Source organism: Ovis canadensis, chromosome 8 (genome assembly GCF_042477335.2).
Source record: "Ovis canadensis isolate MfBH-ARS-UI-01 breed Bighorn chromosome 8, ARS-UI_OviCan_v2, whole genome shotgun sequence".
In the NCBI taxonomy this organism is placed as follows: Eukaryota; Metazoa; Chordata; class Mammalia; order Artiodactyla; family Bovidae; genus Ovis; species Ovis canadensis.
The window spans coordinates 29,706,968-29,730,442 of record NC_091252.1 but is presented as its reverse complement, the minus strand read 5'-3'; the positions used below and the strand labels follow the sequence as shown (position 1 = coordinate 29,730,442).

Here is a 23,475-nt window from a genome sequence, read left to right as displayed (position 1 = left end):
TATGAACTTGGCATGCCAGGGTTCTCCACGCACATGGGATGAGGAGGATGGATTGATCTGGGTCAGTGGAGTAGTTCCCTTCCCTCCTTACAACTGTGGGTGAGCAGCCTCAGATGTATCCAGTCTCAGTTACACTTAGCTCGTCGCGTGGTTGTTCCACTTGTATGTGCTGATCTACACCTTGTATTATGCTGACTGATCTACACGTTCTATCTTAGCAATGCCTCTGACCAGCAGCTTAATTGATGGAAGTGATCTAGGAACTGGCTTCTTTTGAGAGTGAAATGCTTTGATGATAAAGCGATGTTTTTGGAATTTATGGAGAGACAGTATCAGTGATAGAATGTCACCATGAAACAGTGAAAACCTTGAATCATGTCTCATGTGGATGACTTTCTTGAGGTCATTTGATCCCATGATGGGAACCCATGGAACACTGAAAAACACTAATAACTTCCAACACAAGGACGTATGCCAAGACTTACAATGGTATCAGTCACCAACACCATTCAAGTAAATATCCATCTGATGTATGTTTGTTAGACCACAATCTTGACTATTTCAACTTAAAACATGTTGTTGAAATGAAGAGTTTTACCTTTTTATATTCAGCAGTGCCCAAGGTATTCCAGAGGGTGTTTGAAATGCAGGTAGCAATTTTACCCCAAGTTCCACTGCTTTCTTTCGAAATATCTGAAAAGTTAAACAGTTAAGTAAGCTACTGTTGTAAGAAAAACAAAATGTGCTATTCTACTTCCCCACATTGAGTATATTTCTACTTAACATTAAAAAAAAAAAGTTTCTGAACTTAATGAATTACCCAGGAAAGTAAGAATGGTCCAGGGGCCACTGTGCTGTGGAGTATTTATTACTAATGCTGGTTGCACATTAGACTCATGTGAGGAGATCTGAATAATACTGATGTCTTGGTAGTACTCCTGATATTCTAATTTCTATGGCTTGGGGGCTCCCAGATCAGAACTTTTTAAAGCACCACCTGTGACGTCAAGTGATTCCAATGTGCATACCCAGGGGAGAACCATCAGACGTTCTGGTCCTGTTCTGGTTTCACTTATTTACTAGGGCACAGAGAAGGGAGAAGTTGTAAAAAGATATATTATCCTACAAATAATCTCTAAGTCCTCTTAGCCCTCTGCAGTTTTAACTTCCTCTTATGGTTAAGTGCAGGTGACATGGAAAATACAAAGTTAAAATAGATACAAATTCTGCTCAGAATTTAGTAAAGAAAGCAATGTATGAACAGATATCTGACACACAGACCCTGACATAAAGTCGTCTTAGAGTTCCGATGAGTTCAGCAAGGCTGCATGCCATTTAGATGAGGATTGTATGCAGCATGTGATGGGGGGTTCATAATTCTAGAGACAGGCTGAGAAGGAGAGCGAGCATTGTGAAGGCATCAGTATTAAGCACTGATGCAGCCAAGTGGGGGGCCTGCAGAAGAAATGGACCAGGCTCTCTTCCCTGTCCAGAGCCAAGAGGGAATACTGGTAAATGAGGTCTGGTATGCACAGCATGGGCCCAAATCACAAAGGGTCATAAATATAAGGCTAAGAGTCTTATTCCATTAAAACGGAAAAATATTGAAAGTTTTGAGCAGCCAGTTCACTTAATCAGAACTGTGCTTTAGGAAGATTGATTAAACGACAGCCAGTCACAGTTTTAGGTCCAAAGAAAAGCACCGAGTTAATTTATTCACTGAAGGAAGGACTGCTGCAGCATTCCCTGCTCGAGCTGTGGCCGCTAGCAGATGCCCTGTCCCTTCTCCCTGCCACGCTGTATGACTGAGTGTGGTGGGCTGGGAACTTACTATTTCCTTCTGTCTCTTCCTCAAACAAGAGAGATGTGAGAAAAGCTGCGGGAACCCTGAAAAGCATGGAGGATGAGCCAAGTCCTCTCCCAGCCTGGGAAGGGGTTCGTTAAAGCCATGGTCAAGGAAGCGTTTTATGGCTTCTCCAGAGGCAAGGGTTCCAGTCCTTGGAACTCCTGCTGCAAGACCTAAGCCCCCCACAGAGAAGTCTAGGCACTGGGGCTTCCGGACGGAGAAGAATCCAGTGATATCAATATCGATGCTGCTTCTGAAACCCTACTCTTTTGGAAACTAACTCCTACTCTGTAATGAAAGTTGAGAAAATAATGAGTTTTAATGTAAGAATTTGGCTGACAGTCAGTTTAGGTAAACTAGCATTCTTGGAATACAAATGAGGACAAAGACATTTGTAGTATATAAGGCACTAAAGAAATAGAGATATCATTTTCCCCATAGAATATTGTAACTCTTTCAAGTGGACAATTTCCTGTTTCAACAGCTGACAGTGAATGGGAGAGGAAGAGAAAGAAAATAAGCCAAAAGGTATATTCTTTATTTCCAGTCTCTTAGTCTGGAGAATTCCAAGTTCTCTTCTGCTGTAAGGAATTATCCAATCACTGCCCAGCCATCTGCCAACTTTCTAGTTTCCACCCAACTTTTAAAACTGTTAATTAATTAACTCCTTTACAAGAAACTTACATAAGACTGGAAGTCAGACTTGTAATTAAAACACCATCACGGATATTATAGCCATATGGCTTGGGAGTTAAGGGCTCGGGCTTTGAAAACACAATGCCTGTGCAGGAATCTCAGTTCTGCTTCTTCAAATGGGGTAATCTTGGGCAAACTGCTTAATCTACCTATGCCTAAACTTCTCCATCTATAAAATGGGGATAGCCATGTCCAAGGCCAGCTTCCCTAGTTCCATCACTGACACTACTGTTGGGCCAGTCCCTGGGGCATGAGAGAGCACACATTCTGACTTTCATCACCTTTCGGTTATTAAACATCAACATCGAAGTTCCCAGAAACATCTCATTTATGGCTCATTTCCTTTCCGTGATGTGAACACAGTCCATATTTTCATCACCAGGCACAATGCAGGGGCATGGCAGCAAAGGTCTTCCTACCTAGGTCCCCATTCTCTAGGATTTCATCCTATCGCCATTAGCCTCTATCTATTTTACCATGTTTTTCTTTTTACCATGTGATTTTCTTATTCAAGAAACTATCATGATTCCCTCTGTCGTGTAAAACATCAATTCAAAAACTAATGTACTGGCTAATCTACTGACCTCTATGAATCCGACCATCTATTATCTTCCGTTTTTACAAAGGCCATCCTGGCTCCAGCTTGAGTCTTCAGGGTCTCAAGTACTCATTCAAGTTCAGTCTACCTTAGTATCTTTAAAAAAAATTTTTTTTTTCCTTCAGATCTAGTGAGATATAATTGACATACAACGTTGTATAAGTTTAAGATGTAACACATGATTATTTGATACATGTAGATATTGTGAGATGATTACCATAATGAGGTCAGTTACCACTCTCATCCTCTTGCATAACTATCTTCCATATGCATGTATCATGCCAGCTTAATATATTTATTTACACGGTTTTCTCATCCTAAAACATGCAGTGCTGCCTCCAGTTGGCTAATCCAAACTCACCCAATTCTCTAACACCTTCAGTGAACTTCTGCTTGACAACTGGCATCAGCCAGTGCAGCATTTGATTACAGAAGGCAAGATCTCTGTTTTCCTGTGTTACTCTCTTATATCCTCAAGTACTTTTCTTCTTCAAAAGCAGAGAAAAAAATCTCCGTTTCTCCTTCACTACCTATTATACATATCCAACCCAAATTCAAGTTATTGATATCGCCACAGTATTCCTATGAGTAGTAGGTGGGAAGACATTTATAATCTTAGTTAACATACAGGAAGGAAACAGCAACCTTCCCCATCCCAAGGTTTTTGCCTTTGCTGTTTTCTCTGGCAGCAATGCCCGTTTCCTAGCTCTTTGTATACCTGTTTCATCCTTAACTTCAGGAAACTGCTTGAAAGTCCCCTTTTAAGAGAAGTCTTTCTTAAAAACCCCAAATAAAGCTGGCCATTCTCATCATTTATCATATCACCTTATTTTGATCCCACTATCACACTCTAATTATCTTATTTGCTTGCTGATTGGTTGACTGACAACCCCACTAGATGTAAATGTCATGAGGGCAGGACTTCTGTCTGGTTCCTCCTTGCTGTACGTATACACCTAGTATCCAGCAACGTGGCTGGTCCTCAATGAATGTTCATTTAATAAAGGAAAGAATCAATCAAATATTAAATATATCTGGAGCACTCTAATGAGAAACCACTAATATTATAGTGTCTGCAAAGTGTCTGTCCTATTCCATGAATTTCTATCATCTTCAATGTCTACAAGTAATTATATCAAGTACTCTGCAGTCTCTATGTTGGGCACAATTACAAAATAGTTTTTGGATGAAAACATTAATTAACCTATTGATACTTTAAATGAAATCATATGTGAGCCTAAATTAATTCCAATTCTTAACGTTTGATTTGTTACCTCCTCTTGAGACATGAAGAGAGGTTAGTTACTTGGAGGAGGAATCCAGATTCTCAAAGAGAATATCTTTCTACCCAAAATGGTGACTAATAAAATTCCAATTTAGCTTACAAAGTTAACACTGTTAAAAGAATGAAGGAGCAATGTCACAAATCATCCTGAAGGGCAGTTAAGTTTTAACTAGCACGTCTTAGTTAATGTGCTCAAGAGTAAAAGACCACAGAAAGCACACTAAATGGTACTTCAGTGCCTCTTCCCAGGCGGCAGGCACGATGGAGGGTGCGCTGGACCCAGGCCCGCACTAGGTCCCAGGACGGGTTTTACTATGGCTCAGTAGCAGGCCTGGGCCTGCCACTTAACCATTTTGATCTCAGTTTCCCGAAATAAGAGAGCGCGGTTGGTAACTTCTAGTTTGGACTTATTCCTGAAAAAACTAGCATCAGAAGTCACAAAGCTAATATTAAAATGAAACTGGCAAAAAAGCAAAACTATCATAATTTTTTTTATAAAGATAGAAAGTATTAATGTGCCACCCAATTCTTAGTCAATCTTGGTTTGTTGGTACTTACATTGGGTAGGGTGGATTTTATAAAGTTAAGAGGGAAAGATGAAAAATGACAGGTAATAAAATGTAATCTGTGCTGATAATAGAAGACATACTCTTAAAAAAAAAAAAGACCATTAAAACTAAATATGTCCTTGGGTAACCTGCAGCAATCAGCTTGAAACGGGCAGATATCTAATGACCCAAAAGGAATCTTCAAAAAGATTCTGCATTATAGAGACTCTGATTATATTCACATCAAAAAATTCAAAACTAATAAAATTTACTAGAAGGGTGGTAAAATATTATGAAGTAGCTTCTGAAATAATCTTTCAAGCATGTAACTAAAAAATAGATTTAAATAAAAACATTTATGGTCTAAAGTTAAGAATTTCAAAATAACTACAACCAAACTGTATATTTTCATTATGCTTAAATAACATCATCACAGTCTTATTGCTAGAAAATTTCAGATTTTAGAATCTATCAAATAAAAACATTTATCTTTTTACTTTACCCTTACAGATAGGATTAGACAGGCTGTAAACAAGATGTATGGCTTTCTTTGCCTTTCTAGTTTGCAGATCCCTGAAGAACTGCACAAGAATATTTACACACCAGAGCAAAGAATAAGGAAAGAAGAAATGAGTAACAACAGACGGCTCTAGAAAGAACCAGTTTCAGTTCAGACATGCTTCGATTTGAAATGTACAATTAATATAAAAGCCTTTCTTTAAAAGCTCCGGCTGCAAACTTCACTGTTAAAAGATCAAACACTAATTCCCCATTAGTACAAGCAGAGTTTACCTATTACTCATTTCTGCTACATAAAGCTTTCAGCACAAGATGCCGTTGATCTCATAAATATCTTTGGCTTAAAATAACTGAAATAACCCACATATCATTAGCTGAGTTGATTAACACATATAATATGGGCCAAATTTAATCACTCAACCAATAAGCTACTGTGTTGAGCTACTCTGGCTTTTGAATTTAGAGTGGAACATGGAAAGGTTTAAATATTTGAATAAAGATATAAAAATAGTTAATCCAGGAGAAATTTAGAGCTGAGAGGGACATCAAAGGTCATCTAGTTACATAATCTTGGCTTCCAGATGTGGAAACTGAGGTTCAGAGAGGCCCCATTCCCCTAATTAAATGTTCGAAAGTGGGATGGCTTGGTTAGAACTACAGGCAAGTGAATGCCAGTTTCATGCCATCCCAGGTACATGTAATTCTTCTGATCTGGGGGGATCGCCCCTGTGAGTCCCTTATGTATCAGTGTGTACACATCTTTCATTGCCTCTTTCTAATCTTTGCATTCTCTCTACAATTAAGCAAAACACTAAACTGAAGTTTTTCTAAATTATTTGTTGTATTTGTCAAACTGTACTTTGAACTTCATTGTTAAAATTTATAAATTTAATTAGATTAAAATTGTTATCAACTGTTCTTTCTTCCCTGTGATTCAGTACAATTCAATTTTTAGCCTCTAGGCCATTAGATGAAAAATGTATTCTTCACTTCTTCATTCTTCTGCAGAATTAAAGCACTAACATCTTCCCAACTTGTGTACTGAATATAACAAGGATATGCATACTAACCTACCAATAATCACAGGTTATAACAAAGAAGAACCACAGGTTTTAACAGGTTATAATCACAGGTTAAAACAAAAAAGAATAACTCTATCTTAGACTTGACTTTCTAAAGCACAAAGTTTGAGTGAAAAGAAAAATTTTCTGATAAATTAAAAAAAAATCTAGCCATAGAATGCTCTTACTGAACAGGCATTTTTAGACTTGCAAGTGAAGTCGCTTAATCATGTCTGACTCTCTGTGACTGTACAGTCCATGGAATTCTCCAGGCCAGAATACTGGAGTGGGTAGCCGTTCTCTTCTCCAGGGGATCTTCCCAACCCAGGGATAGAATGCAGGTCTCCCACACTGCAGGCGTATTCTTTACCAGCTGAGCCAGCTTTTAAAAGATCATTATTATGAAATAGTAACAGCTAGTGAAACTTTTTAAAGTTTGCTTTTATACTATCCCCTTGTCAAAATGAAATAAATGTTGATAAATGAATTAACAAAATTGCATCCTGATACTGATTTTTTCCTGAAGGTTCAATCTCATTCTCTAGCACGGAAGGTTTTACAAAGTTGAGAGAGCAAGATGAAAAATGGGGAGACATACTGGAAGAACTTCAGGCTATTGTTCAAGGTAGACGTCACTAGCATCCATGCTGGCAGAAACCAATGCCACCTACTCATAGAAGTGGTCCTGTATTTTTCTTGAGCGTAAGCCATAGTCAGGGTGGCCTGGTAGCAGACACACTGAACAGGGCCTGAGTTCTAGCTCAGGGCCTACTACTTACCTGCTCTGTCACAGTAAAGATGCATCATTTCAGTTCTCTAGTTAGTTTTTTTTTTTTTTGTAAAATGCGGGCACTAGATAAGACACTTTCTAAGGTACTTTTCTGCTCCACAGGAAGTGGGTTTAAAACTTAAGAAGAACTTACTACATGCTTCTCAGTGTGGTAAGGGCGATAAGGGAGATACACAAGAAAAAATAAGACCCCTGATTCCAAGAAGCTTAAATCCAGAAAGGCAAGTCAGTTATATAAAACTAGATAAACATAAAATACACACCAGAAAACAACCGTACAAACCAACACAGAAGTAGAGAATAAACTCAGTGATATAGGCTGTAACTAGGGGAATAAAAAAGACTGAGTTAGGTCATGGGGAGAGAAGACTGAAGATGGTGCTTCTGTGGGTGCAGATGTGGATTCATTCGGGGGCTGGTATGCACATATTTGTGCACACTCTGGGTTAATATCGTGGAGGACGGGAGATACAGCAGAAGGGGAGAGGAAGGAGTCTGACCAGAGGCGAAGATTAACAGGGTCTAGAAAATGAGAAGACAGAAACGGATGAAAGCAGGCAGGCTAATGACCTTAACTGTCAGGGACAGAAGTTAAAGGGTGGTTAAAAGGGCACATCAGTTGGGTCAAGAAAGTCCCAACACTTCTGATCTTGGTTCCTCCCATTTACAAGTGGAAGGACTTCTCAGTCATCAGGGTTCTGAGAGACAGGGCAGAGAGAATGGCGGTGGTTCTCACTGGGAGCTTTTTTTAGTTGTAAGGGCAAAGATACATAAATGACAACATCGAGAAACGTTACATTGTCTGTGTGAAGGAAAGACCTTGAGAAGTAATTAGGGTCCTTTTAAAATAATGTTTTCTTAAGAAGAAAGTATACATGTGTTGTAGAGATAAATGTGGCAGGGACTGGGAAAGAGGAAATAGTGTGATAATCAAAAGGTATATGTTCTAACATACACTCAGTATGAAAGTTAAAAATGCACAGTAAAGGAGAAGAAAATCAATGGCTAGATAGTTCTCACACTTAGAATTATTGTGAGGTGTACGACAGATTGTGTTATCTAGATGTTCTAACTCCTAAAGCACTGGCCCAGGAACTGTTATAAATAACAGTATAACAGTCCGAGCCATTACATAGGGCTTAAAGATAGATTTCTGAGCTGATCTTTCCAACTCAATTTAAGTTTAAAAAATCGGCAAGCTGCCAACATAATGTTTGGAAAATACACAGTTTATTGTGTATTTAATATTAGGTAAGCATGTCAAGGAGAAGCATGTCAAATAGTTCCTGAACTATTTTGCATCAAGAAGAAAAAATTTTTTTAAAGAAAACAGAGAGACAGGAAATTATGAAAACATGAACCCTATCTGGTTATTATTTCTAAAAGAATTTGTGTGAACCATCACACAAAGGTTGTTAACATGTAAAATCATAGTGTTAAAATAGGAACTGTTTGGTTTACTATTATGTTTATAGGTAAACCTCACAAATCACTTGAAATATACAAAATCCAGGCTTAGAAACCTTTGTTCCAAAGAAAGAAAAGAGAAAGAAAATGAGAGCCTCATCCAAGTAAATACATTGTGATTTTCTGGCATTTTTGAGTTATGAGGCATTCTCTGCTAGTGAGTTTTTCCAGATACTGAATCTTACTTCTAAAGAGCATTGAAATATTTATAGTTTAACCTTTTTGTCTCAGTTTTATAAACATGTTTATCTGCTCTTTTGATTTAGTGCAATTACACAAATCCTGTCTTGATGACTCAGCATCAGCATCACATGAGTTGAGGCTAGAAGATCTAATTCTTGGTCATCAGCTGACTGAGCTGTATGATCTCGAGCAGCAGTCCCTAACCTTTTTGGCACCAGGGACTGGTTTCATGGAAGAAAATTTTTCCACAGACTGGGGGAGGGGAGAGGAGGAGGATGGTTTCAGGATAATTCAAGCCACATTACATTTATCATGCACTTTATTTCTATTATTATTACATCAGCTCCACTTCAAATCATCAGGCATTAGATCCTAGAGGTTGGGGACCTCTGAGCTGGAAAACTCACTTAACCCCCTCTTTGCCTTAGTTTCTAAGTATATGAGTAAGGATCATTCTTGCAGATCACAAGATGATTAAATATGATTAAATGCATAAATGCTTTTTAAAGAGCATAATAGTTACCATTATCATTGTTCTTCACTCTAGACACTGGTTCCTTCAGGAAAATGGAAGCGTATTAGACTTTTTGCCCACACACTAAATGGTCCAAAAAACTGCTGAGCTTTTGTCTGCTTTCTATAACTCTACTGTTTCTTTTGTTATTAGATATCCATTAATTACAATGAAGACTTCTTACTACAACAGCCTGCAACAGTAACTGTCTGCTTTCCCCTAAGTTGCAGACTAATTTTTGTAAACAGCTGTCTGTACCAGGGCTTAAGGATAAGTCAAACGTCTCTTCTTATGGTGCAGGGTGTGAATTTCAGGAAACATGCCCTCTTCTTTGTCAGATGACTACATTTGAACTACTAACTCTACAGGTATGAAAAAGCAATTAATTAGTATATTATTTAGGAGTAATAGTTTACAAGTTTGCAAAGTAAACTAAACACCCATATCTCCATAGATTTTGTTTTGCTTTTGGTTAAAAAAAAAAAGTGCAAAATGGAAGCCACTCCTTTTTCATTTTATCTAAGCAAATGTAAACCTATCTGGTTGTGCATCTATTCTCATTAATCTAGTGTTTTTTGATTTCTGCATGACCTGCCTTTATTTATTATACATGGATACCTCCACAGTACCTGTGGGCACAGAGTGCATAATTTCATGTCAGTTGATCGATGAACATTTTAACTTATCAAAGGGTACAAGATTTGGAAGCAGTGCTATTTTTGTCTTATGCTTGCGTCCCTCAAAGCAAGGTGATTAATCTCTTTTAACCTCAGTTTCCTTGTCTACGAAATAGAGAAATATACAATTGCATTCTAGAACTCAAGAGAATTTCTTTTTTCTATTCCTTTTCCCATGCCAAAATCTAAAATTTTAATTTTCTTATCATGCAATAAAACTATCTTTATTATTGAAAAATCATAAAATTAGACAAATAAACAAAAAATAGAGCCCCATTAATCCTATCTGCAAAGAGCTGGACATGACTTAGTGACTGAATAACCACATTCCTATCCACCCAAACACAATTATTGTTAACATCTTAACTATCTCTCTTCTAAATTGATTGCATTTCTTTTGAGAAATGGCATCTTTCCATATACACTATTTTGTAATGTTTTAAATTCATCCCCAGCAACTTAATCAACATTAAATACATCATTCAACATCAGAGGTCAGCAAACATTTTCTGTAGAGGGTCAGACAGTAAGTATTTCAGGCTTTGCCAGGCACATATCTCATGTCGTGATTTTTTAAAATAATCATTAAAAATGTAAAACCATTCTTAACTCTGGTAGTACAAAACAAGTCTCAGAGTGAATTTGTGCTGTAGGTTGTTGACTTTTGTTCTATATCAATGAATAGATTTCTGTATACAGGTGTATGGATATGTCAGAACTTAGATACAAGTCCCATACCATTTGACACTTAGGTTTCCACTGTCTAGATGTTGCAAACAGTAGTGAATAAACATCCCTGTACATACTTATCTATATGCACGATTATTTCCTCAGGTTAAATATTTGCATGTGGAGTTTCTGGTCAGAGGGCATGTGCTCCTTCATTTACTCATTAACTCTAGTTGTAGGGTCAAAGCAGCCATGGACAAAATGTAAATGAATGAGCATGTCTATAGTTTGCCAATCCCCGGATTATACTAACTTGACTGAAAGCATCAAGCATTAAATAATTTTCATTTAAATGAAGAGATTTAAAAATATATTTATAAATCCTACTTCAGGACAACACTACTGTGTTTTTAATAGATCAGTGTTATATTCTTACAGTACCATAAATAATTCAATGAAATGTCTTGTATTAACAGATCAGAATACAAAATGCCACGTAACTCAACAGTTTTCTTATTAGAAGACTTTTGAATATATAAACTGAAATAATTTGGGAGGCACTTCCTCTTTAAAATATGAGCATAAATAATAACACTACAAAACATAATTCATCTTGTGAATTGTGGCCACTCTTGTACCATGTGAATGTTTTAAAAATGATTACACACATAGACACACACACAGATACACACTTCAACATAGTTTAAACTTTCTAAATTATGAGCATTCTAAAAGGAACCTGTACTATAATTTTGACCTTTTAGAGATGTCAAGTCATTTATTCAACAAATAGCTATTAAACGCCTATGAACTACATGTCAAGTTTCACAAGGTATGGAACACAAAACTAAACAAGAAAGCTGTGGTCAGTGACTCGGACACTTGCTTTTGAAGAGTGACAGTCGAAAAATATTCAGAGTAGTATTTTCTGATACACAGGGGAGGCTAAAGTAATAACTTCTATTTCTTCTTCAAACAGAAAATGGATACATATTTTAAAGGTATTAATGGCAGAAGCTGTGCTTCAAGAATGTGAAGCAGAGCAGAAGGCTATGGTCCTGCCTCAGCATGTCCTCCACCTGTCTTTAGGGGAAAATCATTAGCCGAAGGATAAGCTTTACCAGAGAATTATGAAAATGCAGAAATAAAGGAAAATAGTCAAAGGATGCCAAATAATAATAGTTTAGTCATTAAGCATAGTCAGGGACTTTTAGTATCTTCACAAAGGCTAATAATATTCCGAGCCATATCCTGTGAGTTGTCTTGTAAAGATACTGAAACCCCCAACAGGTGGAGGAGGTTAACTACACAATGTTCAGACTGTGGCCACGATGGAAGGCACCACCATTACGAGAACTGGCCTCGAAGATAAGGGAACAAACTGACCCTGGAACTGAAGATTAATTACACTTAAAACAATCAAGACGACACTGGGCAAACCAGCACCTGCATGACCAATTTTTCAAGATTACTGTTAGAGCTGAGTGTACTGTTTCTACGTGTAGCCCCCTCCCCCTCCATCTGTAAGAGCGCTTGCCCGTGATTTTTTGTTTTCTTGGTGGTGGGTGGAGGCAGGGCAGTTGGCTTTTGGGCAGGAGTCTGCCCTCCTCCCCAGTTGCTGGCATCCAAAATAAACTTTCCTTTCCAAATAAAAAAGACAATGAAGACAAGTACAATACTGTTGCATTACTTCACAAAGTAATCAGACAAATCCTTGCCATTCGTCTGACCATGCAAAATTGGCAAAGGTATCAGATATGTGGAAAAACTACTGTACAAAACTGTAGAGAAGGCTACCATTTAGGTGTTTTTGAAGACCTCAAATTCAGCTTTAGACTAAACTGAACACATACGTTTGTGTGTCTGTGTGACTAGTCAACAACTTGAAGGTTATCATTTAGATGGGAATCACCTACAGGAGTTAAGAATTGACCTATTAGATCTGTAAAAAGAACTAGCTCCAACAGAAAACATTGAAATAGTCTTTTAGAGAGACTCATGGACAGGGAAAGACTATATATCATTTATGTGTGGAATGTTACAGAGCTGAACTCAGAGCAACAGAGGAAGGGGGCAGGTGGGATGATGGGAAAGTGGGAAAATGCTGATCAAAGGGCATACAAGATGAGTAAGTTCTGGAGGTCTAGTGTATGGTATGGTGATTATGGTTAACAACACAATATTATTAATATATACTTGAAACATGCTAAGAAACATGCTGAATATTCTCACCACAAAAAAATGATAATTATGTGATGGAATGTAGGTGTTAACTAATCCTACTGTAGTAATCATTTTGCAATATATAAATGATCAAATCAACACTTTGTACATCTTAAATTTACACAATGTTAAACAATATCTCGAAGAAGCTGGAAAACAAGTGAGACTCAAAGTTCTGAGAAAGCACCGTGGAGAAAACACGGCAATCAAAAGATAAAAGAGGAATAAAGCAGTCCAGTTGAAGGGCCATGCAGCAGACCCACAGAATCAAGATGCAAAGGAAATGGAGTCAAGTTCATTTAACATGAAACAAAAGCAATCCCCAAAAGAGTCAGACATGACTTAGTGACTAAACAACAAAGAACAATGCAGTGGGTTGAAACTTGACATGAGAATAGTAGTTTAGTTGCTAAGCCGTGTCTGACTCCTGCAACCCCACGGACCGTAGCCTACCAAGCTCCTCTGTCCATGGGATTCTCTAAGAATACTGGAGTGGGTTGCCATTTCCTTCTCCAGGGGATCTTCCTGAACCAGGGATCGAACCCAGGTCTCCTGCATTGTAGGCAGATTCTTTACCAACTGAGCTATGAGAGAAACCCAACATGAGAATGGATACATGTGTATGTGTGGCTGAGTTCCTTCACTGTTCACCTGAAGTTATCACAACATTGTTAACTGGCTACACCCCAACACAAAATAAAAAGTTCAAAAGAAAAAAAAACTTGACATCTATGTTGAAAATTTCATCTGTAACAAAACAGTAAGAGTGGGACATTCCTGAGTCACTTAAGAGGCAGTACTGTTGAAGACAAAAGACTGAGAATCCTAGGAAAAAACAAATGTCTCTTTTAAAGGGTTAGAAAACAGAAACTATTTCTTTCTTAGAGATAGATGAAGAAAAACAAAAATTCTGGCCAGGTCCAACACAGATCTTGGACTTTGAGGAAATAAGATTTCAAAAGGCTCTTAAAAGATCTTCATTATAAATTAGAGTAATGATAGAAATTAGTGTCACATATTCCACGGGGATTATAACAGGGTTCTTCTGCTTGCTTTATTCAAGTAGAGTTGTCCTTAATATAAACGAAAACCCAAATAGCTTATGCTTCCTTTGATACGATGCTTATCAGATTTCAGGAAAAAAAAGCTTTATTATAATTCTTTATCTTTACCAATTCTTTATCTAGCAAATTAGGACATGGTTTCCTTACCAATGGTGAAGGCCAAATTTGGATGTCTATTTTCTTAGTTGATTTTTTTGAAAAAGAGGAATCCTATTAATTGCAAGGGGTCAGAGGTTCTCAAATCAGCAGCATTAGCATCGCCTGGGAAAGGCAAATTAGCAGCCCTGCACTGAGATCTACAGAATCGGAAACTCTGATAGTGGTGTTGTGGGAAGGGGGGACCCTACAGGGCCTCAAGAGGGGGCTCTTGTCTAACACTTGTAAAAGAACTGTCCAAGGAGACACTGCTGACCAAGCAAGAGATTTTAGTGGAAAAGGGCACCCGGGTGGAGAGCAGTAGGGTAAGGGAACCCAGGAGAACTGCTCTGCTGCGTGGCTCGCAATGTCGGGTTTTATGGTGATGGGATTAGTTTCCAGGCGGTCTTTGGCCAATCATTCTAATTCAGAGACTTTCCTGGTGGCACATGCATCGTTCAGCCACGATGGATGCCAGCGAGAGGGATTCTGGGAAGTGGATGGACATGAGGTGTCTCCTTTAGACCTTTCCCGAACTCTTCCAGTTGGTGGTAGCTTATTAGTTCCGTATTACTTATCAGGATCTCCTGTCATAAAACAACTCATGCAAATAGTTACTATGGTGCCTGGCCAGGGTGGGTGGTTTCAATCAGTGTGCTTCCCCTAACAGTGGGGCCCACAAATCTGCATTTTAATAAGGTTTCCTGGGAAATCTGATACATAGCACAGTTTAAGAAGCACTGAACTAGGTGAACTCTGGTAATTCAATAAGAATGGGAAATAAATTGATTGGAATGAATAATAATATTTATTGCCATGGGTATGATGTACACTGTTTCTGTAGTGAACTAAGCAAAAAAATCTTTAATAATCTTCAAGTTTAGCAAACAGAAGAGGTATTAAGCCACGTGATGCTGAATCTGCAGTTTAATAGCCAATTCTCCATTTGCTGCTTGCCTGATATTTAAGAGCAAATGGGACAGCCAACTCCTAAACGAATAGCAGTCATCATGGCATAATTTCAGTCTTATGTGCTTGCCACTGTGGTTTAGGAGCTTATTTTACTGTTAAGCCATGTCTCTAAGTCACTTAATAGCATTAGAATGGAAAGATATGGTCAAATTTATGAGGCCAAGAATGAACCTCCTGTGAGTACTTTACACCACATTGAGAATCTAATTATTGGTTAACAACACAGCATTTATTAGTTTTCTCTCTCTTCATACAGACTCTGAGGCAAATCAGCACACTATAGTATTGTTTTAAAGAGTCATTTATACGTAAAATAGCTCTTGTATCTGTTTTTGGTAGTTCACAGGTTAAAAAAAATCCCCGTTTTAGGGTAAGACTTGTCATACAAGGTCAGACACAGTAGAAAACAATAAAATAACTATTTTTCAACTGTGAGAACTATGCCAATATCATAGATTTGAAATCACATAATTGAAAAATGTTTGTAAAATGCATATGAACAACGGGAAGAAGATTTACGTTCAGCTTTCTCAAAATATATTTTGGGCCTTTTTAAAAAAAGTTCTTAATAAGGAAATCAACAAGAAAGAAATGAAAACTAGTGGAACATATGTAAATATTTCTTGATGTCTAGATTCCTTAGAAAACTTAGAAAAATTAAATATATAAATATTTTTAGGTTTCCTAAGGCCTTTCCAAAGGCTAGGCTTTACTTATCAACGATTGGTTAGAATGTAGAATTGGGGTGGAGGGATCAAACATATTGGGTTTGTGCTGGTTGAATAATTTCTTACATTCAAAAAAATCACGATAAACATTTTTCACTAAAAAATACAAATACAGTTAAATAAAAGAATCACACAGCTAATTATGATCATGGACCCCATGCATCTCAGTAGACTGCAAATCAAGTGTTTTAAGGCCACTCCTTTTCCCCGTGAGTTGTTTTCTTTCCTCCCCCCTTTTTTCCTTTTTGCCTTTTTCCTCCTTTCCTAAATATCTTCCTCTTTTATAGCTCTTGCAATAATATATACTTACACTGTGAATCGATAACATTTCACGATAAAAAGAATATAGAGGTTTCACCCCAACTTACCTCTAACATGCTAACTGTAAGCAAATATGCAGACATAGATGATAAAATCTGAACAAAGTGCTTTGTTTATATTTCTGTCCTGTAAGAAGTCACTTAAGTAGGATGCGAACCTCTGAGAAAACACATTTAGTAAGAACTCTCAAGTTCAGGGATGCTAGGAATGAGAAAGTTTAAGTGGGCCTTCAGCCATATAATTTCCCAAAGACTGATCTGCATAAATGATCTTGGCCAAGTAATAAACACCTGATGCCTATGTAGAATTCACTATATCCCAGGGACGCTTCTGAATGTCTGCATTTACTAAGTTGCTCTATCCTTCTACAAGGCTTCTGAGGTGGGAAAGGTTATCATCCCTAATTATGTTCACACAATGCCAGCAAGAAGCAGAGAAAGAGACTGGAATGCACAATCTGGTCCCAGAGTTTATGGTCTTGACCACTTCTCCACACTGCTGAAACTAAGTGTTGTTCACAATTCTGGACAAAAAATCACATTTGTTGTAGAATGAGAAACGAATTAATTAAAAAATTGTTCAGTGTTCTCTATATATGTTATAGTGAAAGTGAAAGTCATCAGTCGTGTCTATTTGCGACCCCATGGACTATATAGTCCATGGAATTCTCCAGGCCAGAATACTGGAGTGGGTATCCTTTCCCTTTTCCAGGGGGTCTTCCAAACCCAGAGATCAAACCCAGGTCTCTGGCATTGCAGGTGGATTCTTTACCAGATGAGCCACAAGGGAAGCCCAAGAATACTGGAGTGGGTAGCCTATCCCTTCTCCAATGAATCTTCCCAACCTAGAGATCAAACTGGGGTCTCCTGCATTGCAGATGGATTCTTTACCAGCTGAGATATCAGGGAAGCCCTTATATCATAGTACATCCTGTTAAGTATATAGTATGTTTATGACTAGAAAATTTACTACCAAACCTAAAACTGGTAAATGAAAAACTGTTTCAAGTTATTTGGACAATCTGTTTCATAAAATAAAAAGATGAATGCTGTAAGTCAAAGTATCTGTTCAATCAGCACTTTAGGACAAGTATTATAGAATGAATATTTGTTGTTGTTGTTTAGTAACCAAGTCATGTCCTACTCTTTGCAACCCCGCAGACTGTAGCCCACCAGGCTCCTCTGTCCATGGGATTTTCCAGGCAAGAATACTGGAGTCTGTTGCCATTTCTTTCTCCAGGGGCTCTTCCCAACCGAGGGATTGAACCCACCTACTGCATTGGCACGGAGAAGGCAATGGCACCCCACTCCAGTACTCTCGCCTGGAAAATCCCATGGACGGAGGAGCCTGGTGGGCTGCAGTCCACGGGGTCACTGAGGGTCAGACACGACTGAGCAACTTCACTTTCACTTTTCACTTTCATGCATTGGAGAAGGAAACGGCAACCCACTCCAGTGTTCTTGCCTGGAGAATCCCAGGGATGGGGGAGCCAGGTGGGCTGCCGTCTATGGGGTCTCACAGAGTCGGACATGACTCAAGTGACTTAGCAGCAGCAGCACTGCATTGGCAGGAGGGTTCTTTAACACTGAGCCACCAGGGAAGCCTGTATAGAACATTTACATTTACTTTACACTTGAATTATGCTTGTTTTATATGTGAAATATGCTCTCTAATGTATACACATCAAGCTAATGCAAATACATTAAATATTCTTTCAAATAAAGAATATTCTTTCAATTAAGAAAGAGATCCAAAATAGATCCCAAGATCCAAAATTGATTCCATCAAGCTTTGACTGTTCTTCTAGGTAATCTCTTTTATTATTGATATGTTTAAAGCATATTTAAATTCTAAAGATACACAGAGGTGTAAACATATCTTCCCACTCACAACACACATGCCTACAGAATGCATAACTAAAGACACACAGCCTAGTAATTACCATCTAGGTCAAGAAACAGGGCTCTGTGAGCCCCATTAAAAGCCATCTATCTGTGTACCTTGTTCCAACCATTACTCCTTCTCTCTCTCCAAAAGTAACCACATCCTGGCATTTATTCTTAACATTTCTTTATCAACCAACAGCACATCCTTAGACCCTATAGTCAGTCTTGCCCACTTAAAAAAAAACACACACACAAACTACTTAAGGGTCTCTTTTAAACCATAAGCTGCCCCCTTTCCCCTTTCATTTCTTTTAGTTTATCTGGACAAATTTAAGTCATTGCAAATCTAGGAGCCTCATTCTGCACATGTATAGTACAGTTCAATACATTCTTCTCACAGTGTTTCTGACAAATTACAAGCTGGATCCAGAGTCTTGGTTCCTTTGACAAGGTTCTAGGTGATACGTTCTTTTATCAGGAGGTTTGTATGTGGTTTGCTTTCGAGAAGTCAGCAGCTTTGATAATCATGGCCTGGATCCATTAACTCATCAGGAGTTGCAAAAATGGGTCACTTTCATTTATTAACAGAAATAATTTTATTAAGACACTTGGCTTATCTACCGCTCGGTTTCCTGTGATACAGTTCACATAGGAAAGGCAAGTCAAAGGCTTGGTTCTTTTTACCAATTTTCATGGTAATAAACTGCTTTCCTTTCATGCTTTGAAGGTGACCAATTGTTTTTGATTTTTAATATCATTAAGAACTTACAGACTTAAATGTATTTGGTGGGTGTTAATCTGTTATATTTCTTATTTATACCGAAACTCAAAATGTCCGTCTTTTGAAGGAGGGAGTCTCTTTTAAGTTAGCCCCTGGGTTCTTTTGACATTGCTCTCGTAGTCTTTGTCCGTGTCTTTGTCATGGACAAAGTTCGACATGGTTTGATGTTTCAGAATGATACTGTACGTTTTTTATTTCAGCCATTTCTCAGAAGCCCTGGTTAGCAAGGAATCAGAATTCAACACCCAGTCTGGGCATACTTCACTGTTTCCAGGCCTTTTCAGGGGATACACACACATATTTATATATTTTAAGCTATAGTATCTCCTAAGTTCTTACTAATATTTTCAATTAAATTTCAGAGCTATGGTGTTTTTCTTTTTAACATTTTCATCATATAATTTACCCATTAAAGTATACATTTCAGTGGTTTTAGTATAGTCATACTAAATTGATTCCCACAACAAATTTTAGAACATTTTTTATCACCCATCCCAAAGAAGCACCATGTTCTTTAGCAGTCACTCCTCATTTCCTCCAACCACTTCAGTCCCATGCAACCTCTAATCTACTTCCTGTCTCTACAGATTTGCCGACTTCTGACATTTCACAAAAATGGACTCATGATGCATGCTCTTCGGCTGTCTGAAGCTTGTTGCTTGGTATATTTCGTCAGGAAGGGCTCTTTGAAACAATACTCCCCAAGTTTCTGCATGAAGATAATACTCTGTCAGTGCCCTTTACACCTGAAAAGTCAGTTTTGCTGGGTATAAATCCTTGTTTCTCATTCTTGCTACAGCTGCCAGAACTGCCTTTGAGTTTGTCATTAAAACGGGAGCTCTGTTTATAATGAAAAGCAATCTGCATTCAAATTTTGCATAAGGGAGGAGTTAAGACTGTGGGTGTTCATAAGAACCAGCGCATATTCCTCACTGTTTCTGTGTCTAGAGAAGTTTCTTGTTTTCCTTGCAGAGCTTCTCTAATTCTTAGCATCTCCCTTCCACTATCAACCAGCCAATTCATCTTCCGTAGGACACAAGCTTTTTCCAGAGCATAAAGAGGCCCAACGTTCCTATTTCTATTACACCCCCAGGTATTTACATATCTGGATAACCTACGAAGCACAAATCTGTATTTCACCAGAAGGAGTTACTGAATTTACACCCCAAAACAAGTTAAGAAGTTGTGAGTTATGAGGAGGAAACTTCTCCCACACACCCACTCCTCCAATTTACAACATTCTATGAACTTGAAAAATCCATGTTTCATAGCTCCAGAACACTGCATTTAGAGGATACTTAAAAGACATTTATTTCCCATTCCATAACAGCAAATTTATGAAAAAAAAATCTGAAAGTGATAAAATGGCTTGTTCAAGGTAATGCAGTGAGGCAACCACTAATCAGGGTCTGAGAAGCCAGGATTCCAGATTCTAAGAGCAACGTTCCTTCCACTCCATATGAGCTACTTAAGCCTACTTGGTAGATGCCTCCCAAACAATGAATATTTCAAGTAGCCTCCTGTTTACAGATGGTTTACCTGTAGGCGCCAAATGTAGCAACTTTCCTGAGAAATACAATTTTAACTAATGAGAGCCTCAGATCATTACACAGACGTCTACTCCTATTACAGGGTCACAGGGAGCAGCTAATCCTCATAAATGGAAGGAGAGGCAGAGTTTTAGGGTGAGGAGAGAGTGAATGAAAGAAGACAGCTGGCTTTTCATCACATCTATAAACTCCTCCAAACATTTTTTAAAAGTATTTTAAAAATATAGAAACTGCCAGTATCTCTGTACCCATAAGCAAGTTCTATCAATTCATATAGTCACATTTGCTTTAGATTTTGAAAAACAAAGGAAAATATTACAAATTTGAAATAGTTTCTAATTACCTTGGGTTTCCATCATAAAGCGAGTCTAGGTTTTGATCTGAGAAGTCTCACGAGTGTCTGGTAGTCTATACGCTCCCCTTTTTATAGTCACTTTCTTTACGTCACAGACAAGGTTTTCCTTTTTCCCTGGCTCATTACTGAACAGCTTTTCTCTTACTCTCTTCTTCAAGCAAGCATGCATGTTTTTGAAGTTTCTTAAGGATATTTACTGCTGTAACAACAGGAAAAAGGCTCTCTGCTCTGTCTTCCCTAATACCTTCTTTCAATTAGATCCTGTAGAGAAAGACAAAGTCACAGATTGAGCCAAATGCCTCAGGAGTTCCAGATTTCCTTCTTTGCTAGTAATGAACACAAACTTTATTACTGAATCTATAATAATAATCACAAGCAATTCCACTCTTTTGACTTTTAAATGGTTGAGGATGGAAAATGCAGAGATTTCCCATGAATGAATTTTTTTAAGAGTATGAAATACTGTACATACTATTTTGTATCACTTTAGATAGGCGTGTGTAACAAAAGAGTCTTGCTACTATAATCAGCTTTTGTCTTTTTAAACTGCTTTTGAAAATATAAAGATTAAGGATTGATGACCAATCTGTTTACTTAAACTTTGTGTTACCTCCATTTCCATGTGAACTGAGGATGATACTAGCATCTAATAGATGTTGCTGTAAATAAATCCACCATCTGAAATGGAAATCTATAAATTGACTATAAAGAAGGAAATTCAATTATCACTGAGTAAAGTAATTTTCTTTATGAAACAGATGTCAGAAAGGGAGAAAGGTGACTTTCAAGACTTCACAGGCTGGATTCTTATAAGAAAAGTTAAAAATAGTCAAATTTAAAAAAAGGCTAGAACAACTGAATCCTGAAGAACTTTAGGGGGAAAAGTTTGGTAAGGATTTTTTTCAAGTTTATTGCAATTTTCTTTTAATATTTTTCTGATCCTAAGATTACTACTAGGTCACTCTGAAAAATCTGATTAGCAACACAAAAAGACATGGGAAAGATCGTAACAATCATAAGCAAATATTGTTTACATTTAAGAATAATGCCCTATGTAGTTATTCTATCTTTTTATAGCTGAAAACAAAGAAACAAACAAAAACACTAAGTTCACAAATATAGAGATCAGAATAGTAGCTGCCAGAAATGGGTGATGGGAATCAAAAACAATCATATACACATTAAATTTTGTCTTTTGTTTGTCAATATCTGTCATCAAATAAATTAACAAGCATAAATTTTAATGGTTGCGCAACATGACATTATGTGAGCATTCCATGAACTGCTCCACCATTTTTTTACTGTTGGATATTGCAGAGTCTCTTCCTATTTTACTGTTTATATAAAATGCATTCATTAACTGCTTTGGCATAATAAGATTACATTTTGGATTACTTCCTTTGGTAGATTCCCCAACGCTGAATAACTGGAACTAAATAAATGCCTTTAGAGTAAGGATCTTCCTCTATGCATAGTACTTAATTGCTTTATGGAGCAACTAAATCTAGTTACATTTCCTTCAGCAATGTTGAGCCAATTTTTATCCTATTCTCACCAAATTGAGTATTAACATGTTTTTAGTCTTTGCTAATTTGATAGGGAAGAAAGAGGGGGAGAAAGAAGTTGGAAGTGTTGCTACTTTATTGTGACTTTGTATAGGGAGAAGTCAGTGATCATTCTGCATCTGTCTGGATATGTGAGTGGGGAGAATGCATTGAACAGGTAACCTATACTGGAGGGAAGTGCATGCCAGGCAGTGGTGACAGGAGGCTGGCAATCTTTGAAAGTGTGGCAACTACCCATTTATCTGAGCACTGGCTAAACCCCATTATTTGAAGTAGCATCCTGAAATTCCATAATGGAATGAACTCCTAGGAAAAACTGGAGAAATGTCAGGTCCCTGGATCTAATCTTAGTTTAACTCAAGGGCCCTGGTTTTGAGTCTTATCTTGTGACAACAATTAACTTAATGGAAGGAAAACCTACTAGAAAACGGTTCACTGCACATCTTTAATGACTGTGAGAAGTAGATATTTTAATCATTTTTTGCAGTTACTTTTATGATATATGACAATAAATATGAGCTTTCCTTCTTCTCTTTGTCTAATATAAAAAGCAAGTAGGCGACTGTATTCCAAATTTTTATTCTCAGTCAGGAGAAATTTATTAAAGTGTTGTCAACATATGGTAGATTTATGAGCTATTTCTAAGTTCTTTTTGGAATCCTCTAATTATATAAAAGCATTTCAATTGTATTGGTAAACCTTCACAATTTATGTGTTAATAAAGCCAAACTATTTTAATTTCATTTGAAATGACAATGTACTACCTTTTCCCTTCATATTTCTTTATCAAAAAATATGATTCAAAACTTGAAAGTAATTATTCTTTTTTCTAAATTGTATATATGTACATCATTCAGTGCTCTCAACTACTATGGTTCTCAAAATATATTTTATTCTGAGGAAGAAGGTGAGAGAGTGAAGAATAAAACCACGGAGAAGGAAATGAGAACACTTGCAACTCAAAGAACTATTTGGAAAAATTCAAGGAAAAGTTTGTTTTGGAAAAAGAGATGAATATGATGAACACATACTTTCAAATATG

General features: G+C 37.4%; 1 protein-coding gene across 1 annotated transcript in view; it reads right to left on the bottom strand.

The window, feature by feature from the left end:
• MAN1A1 (mannosidase alpha class 1A member 1) overlaps positions 1–23,475 on the bottom strand; it is a 171,138-nt gene that overhangs the window by 72,458 nt on the left and 75,205 nt on the right. Inside the window, exon 6 of the mRNA XM_069599127.1 lies at positions 599–693. Coding sequence (XP_069455228.1) covers positions 599–693 — 95 coding nt within the window. The remainder of the gene's footprint in view (positions 1–598; positions 694–23,475) is intronic.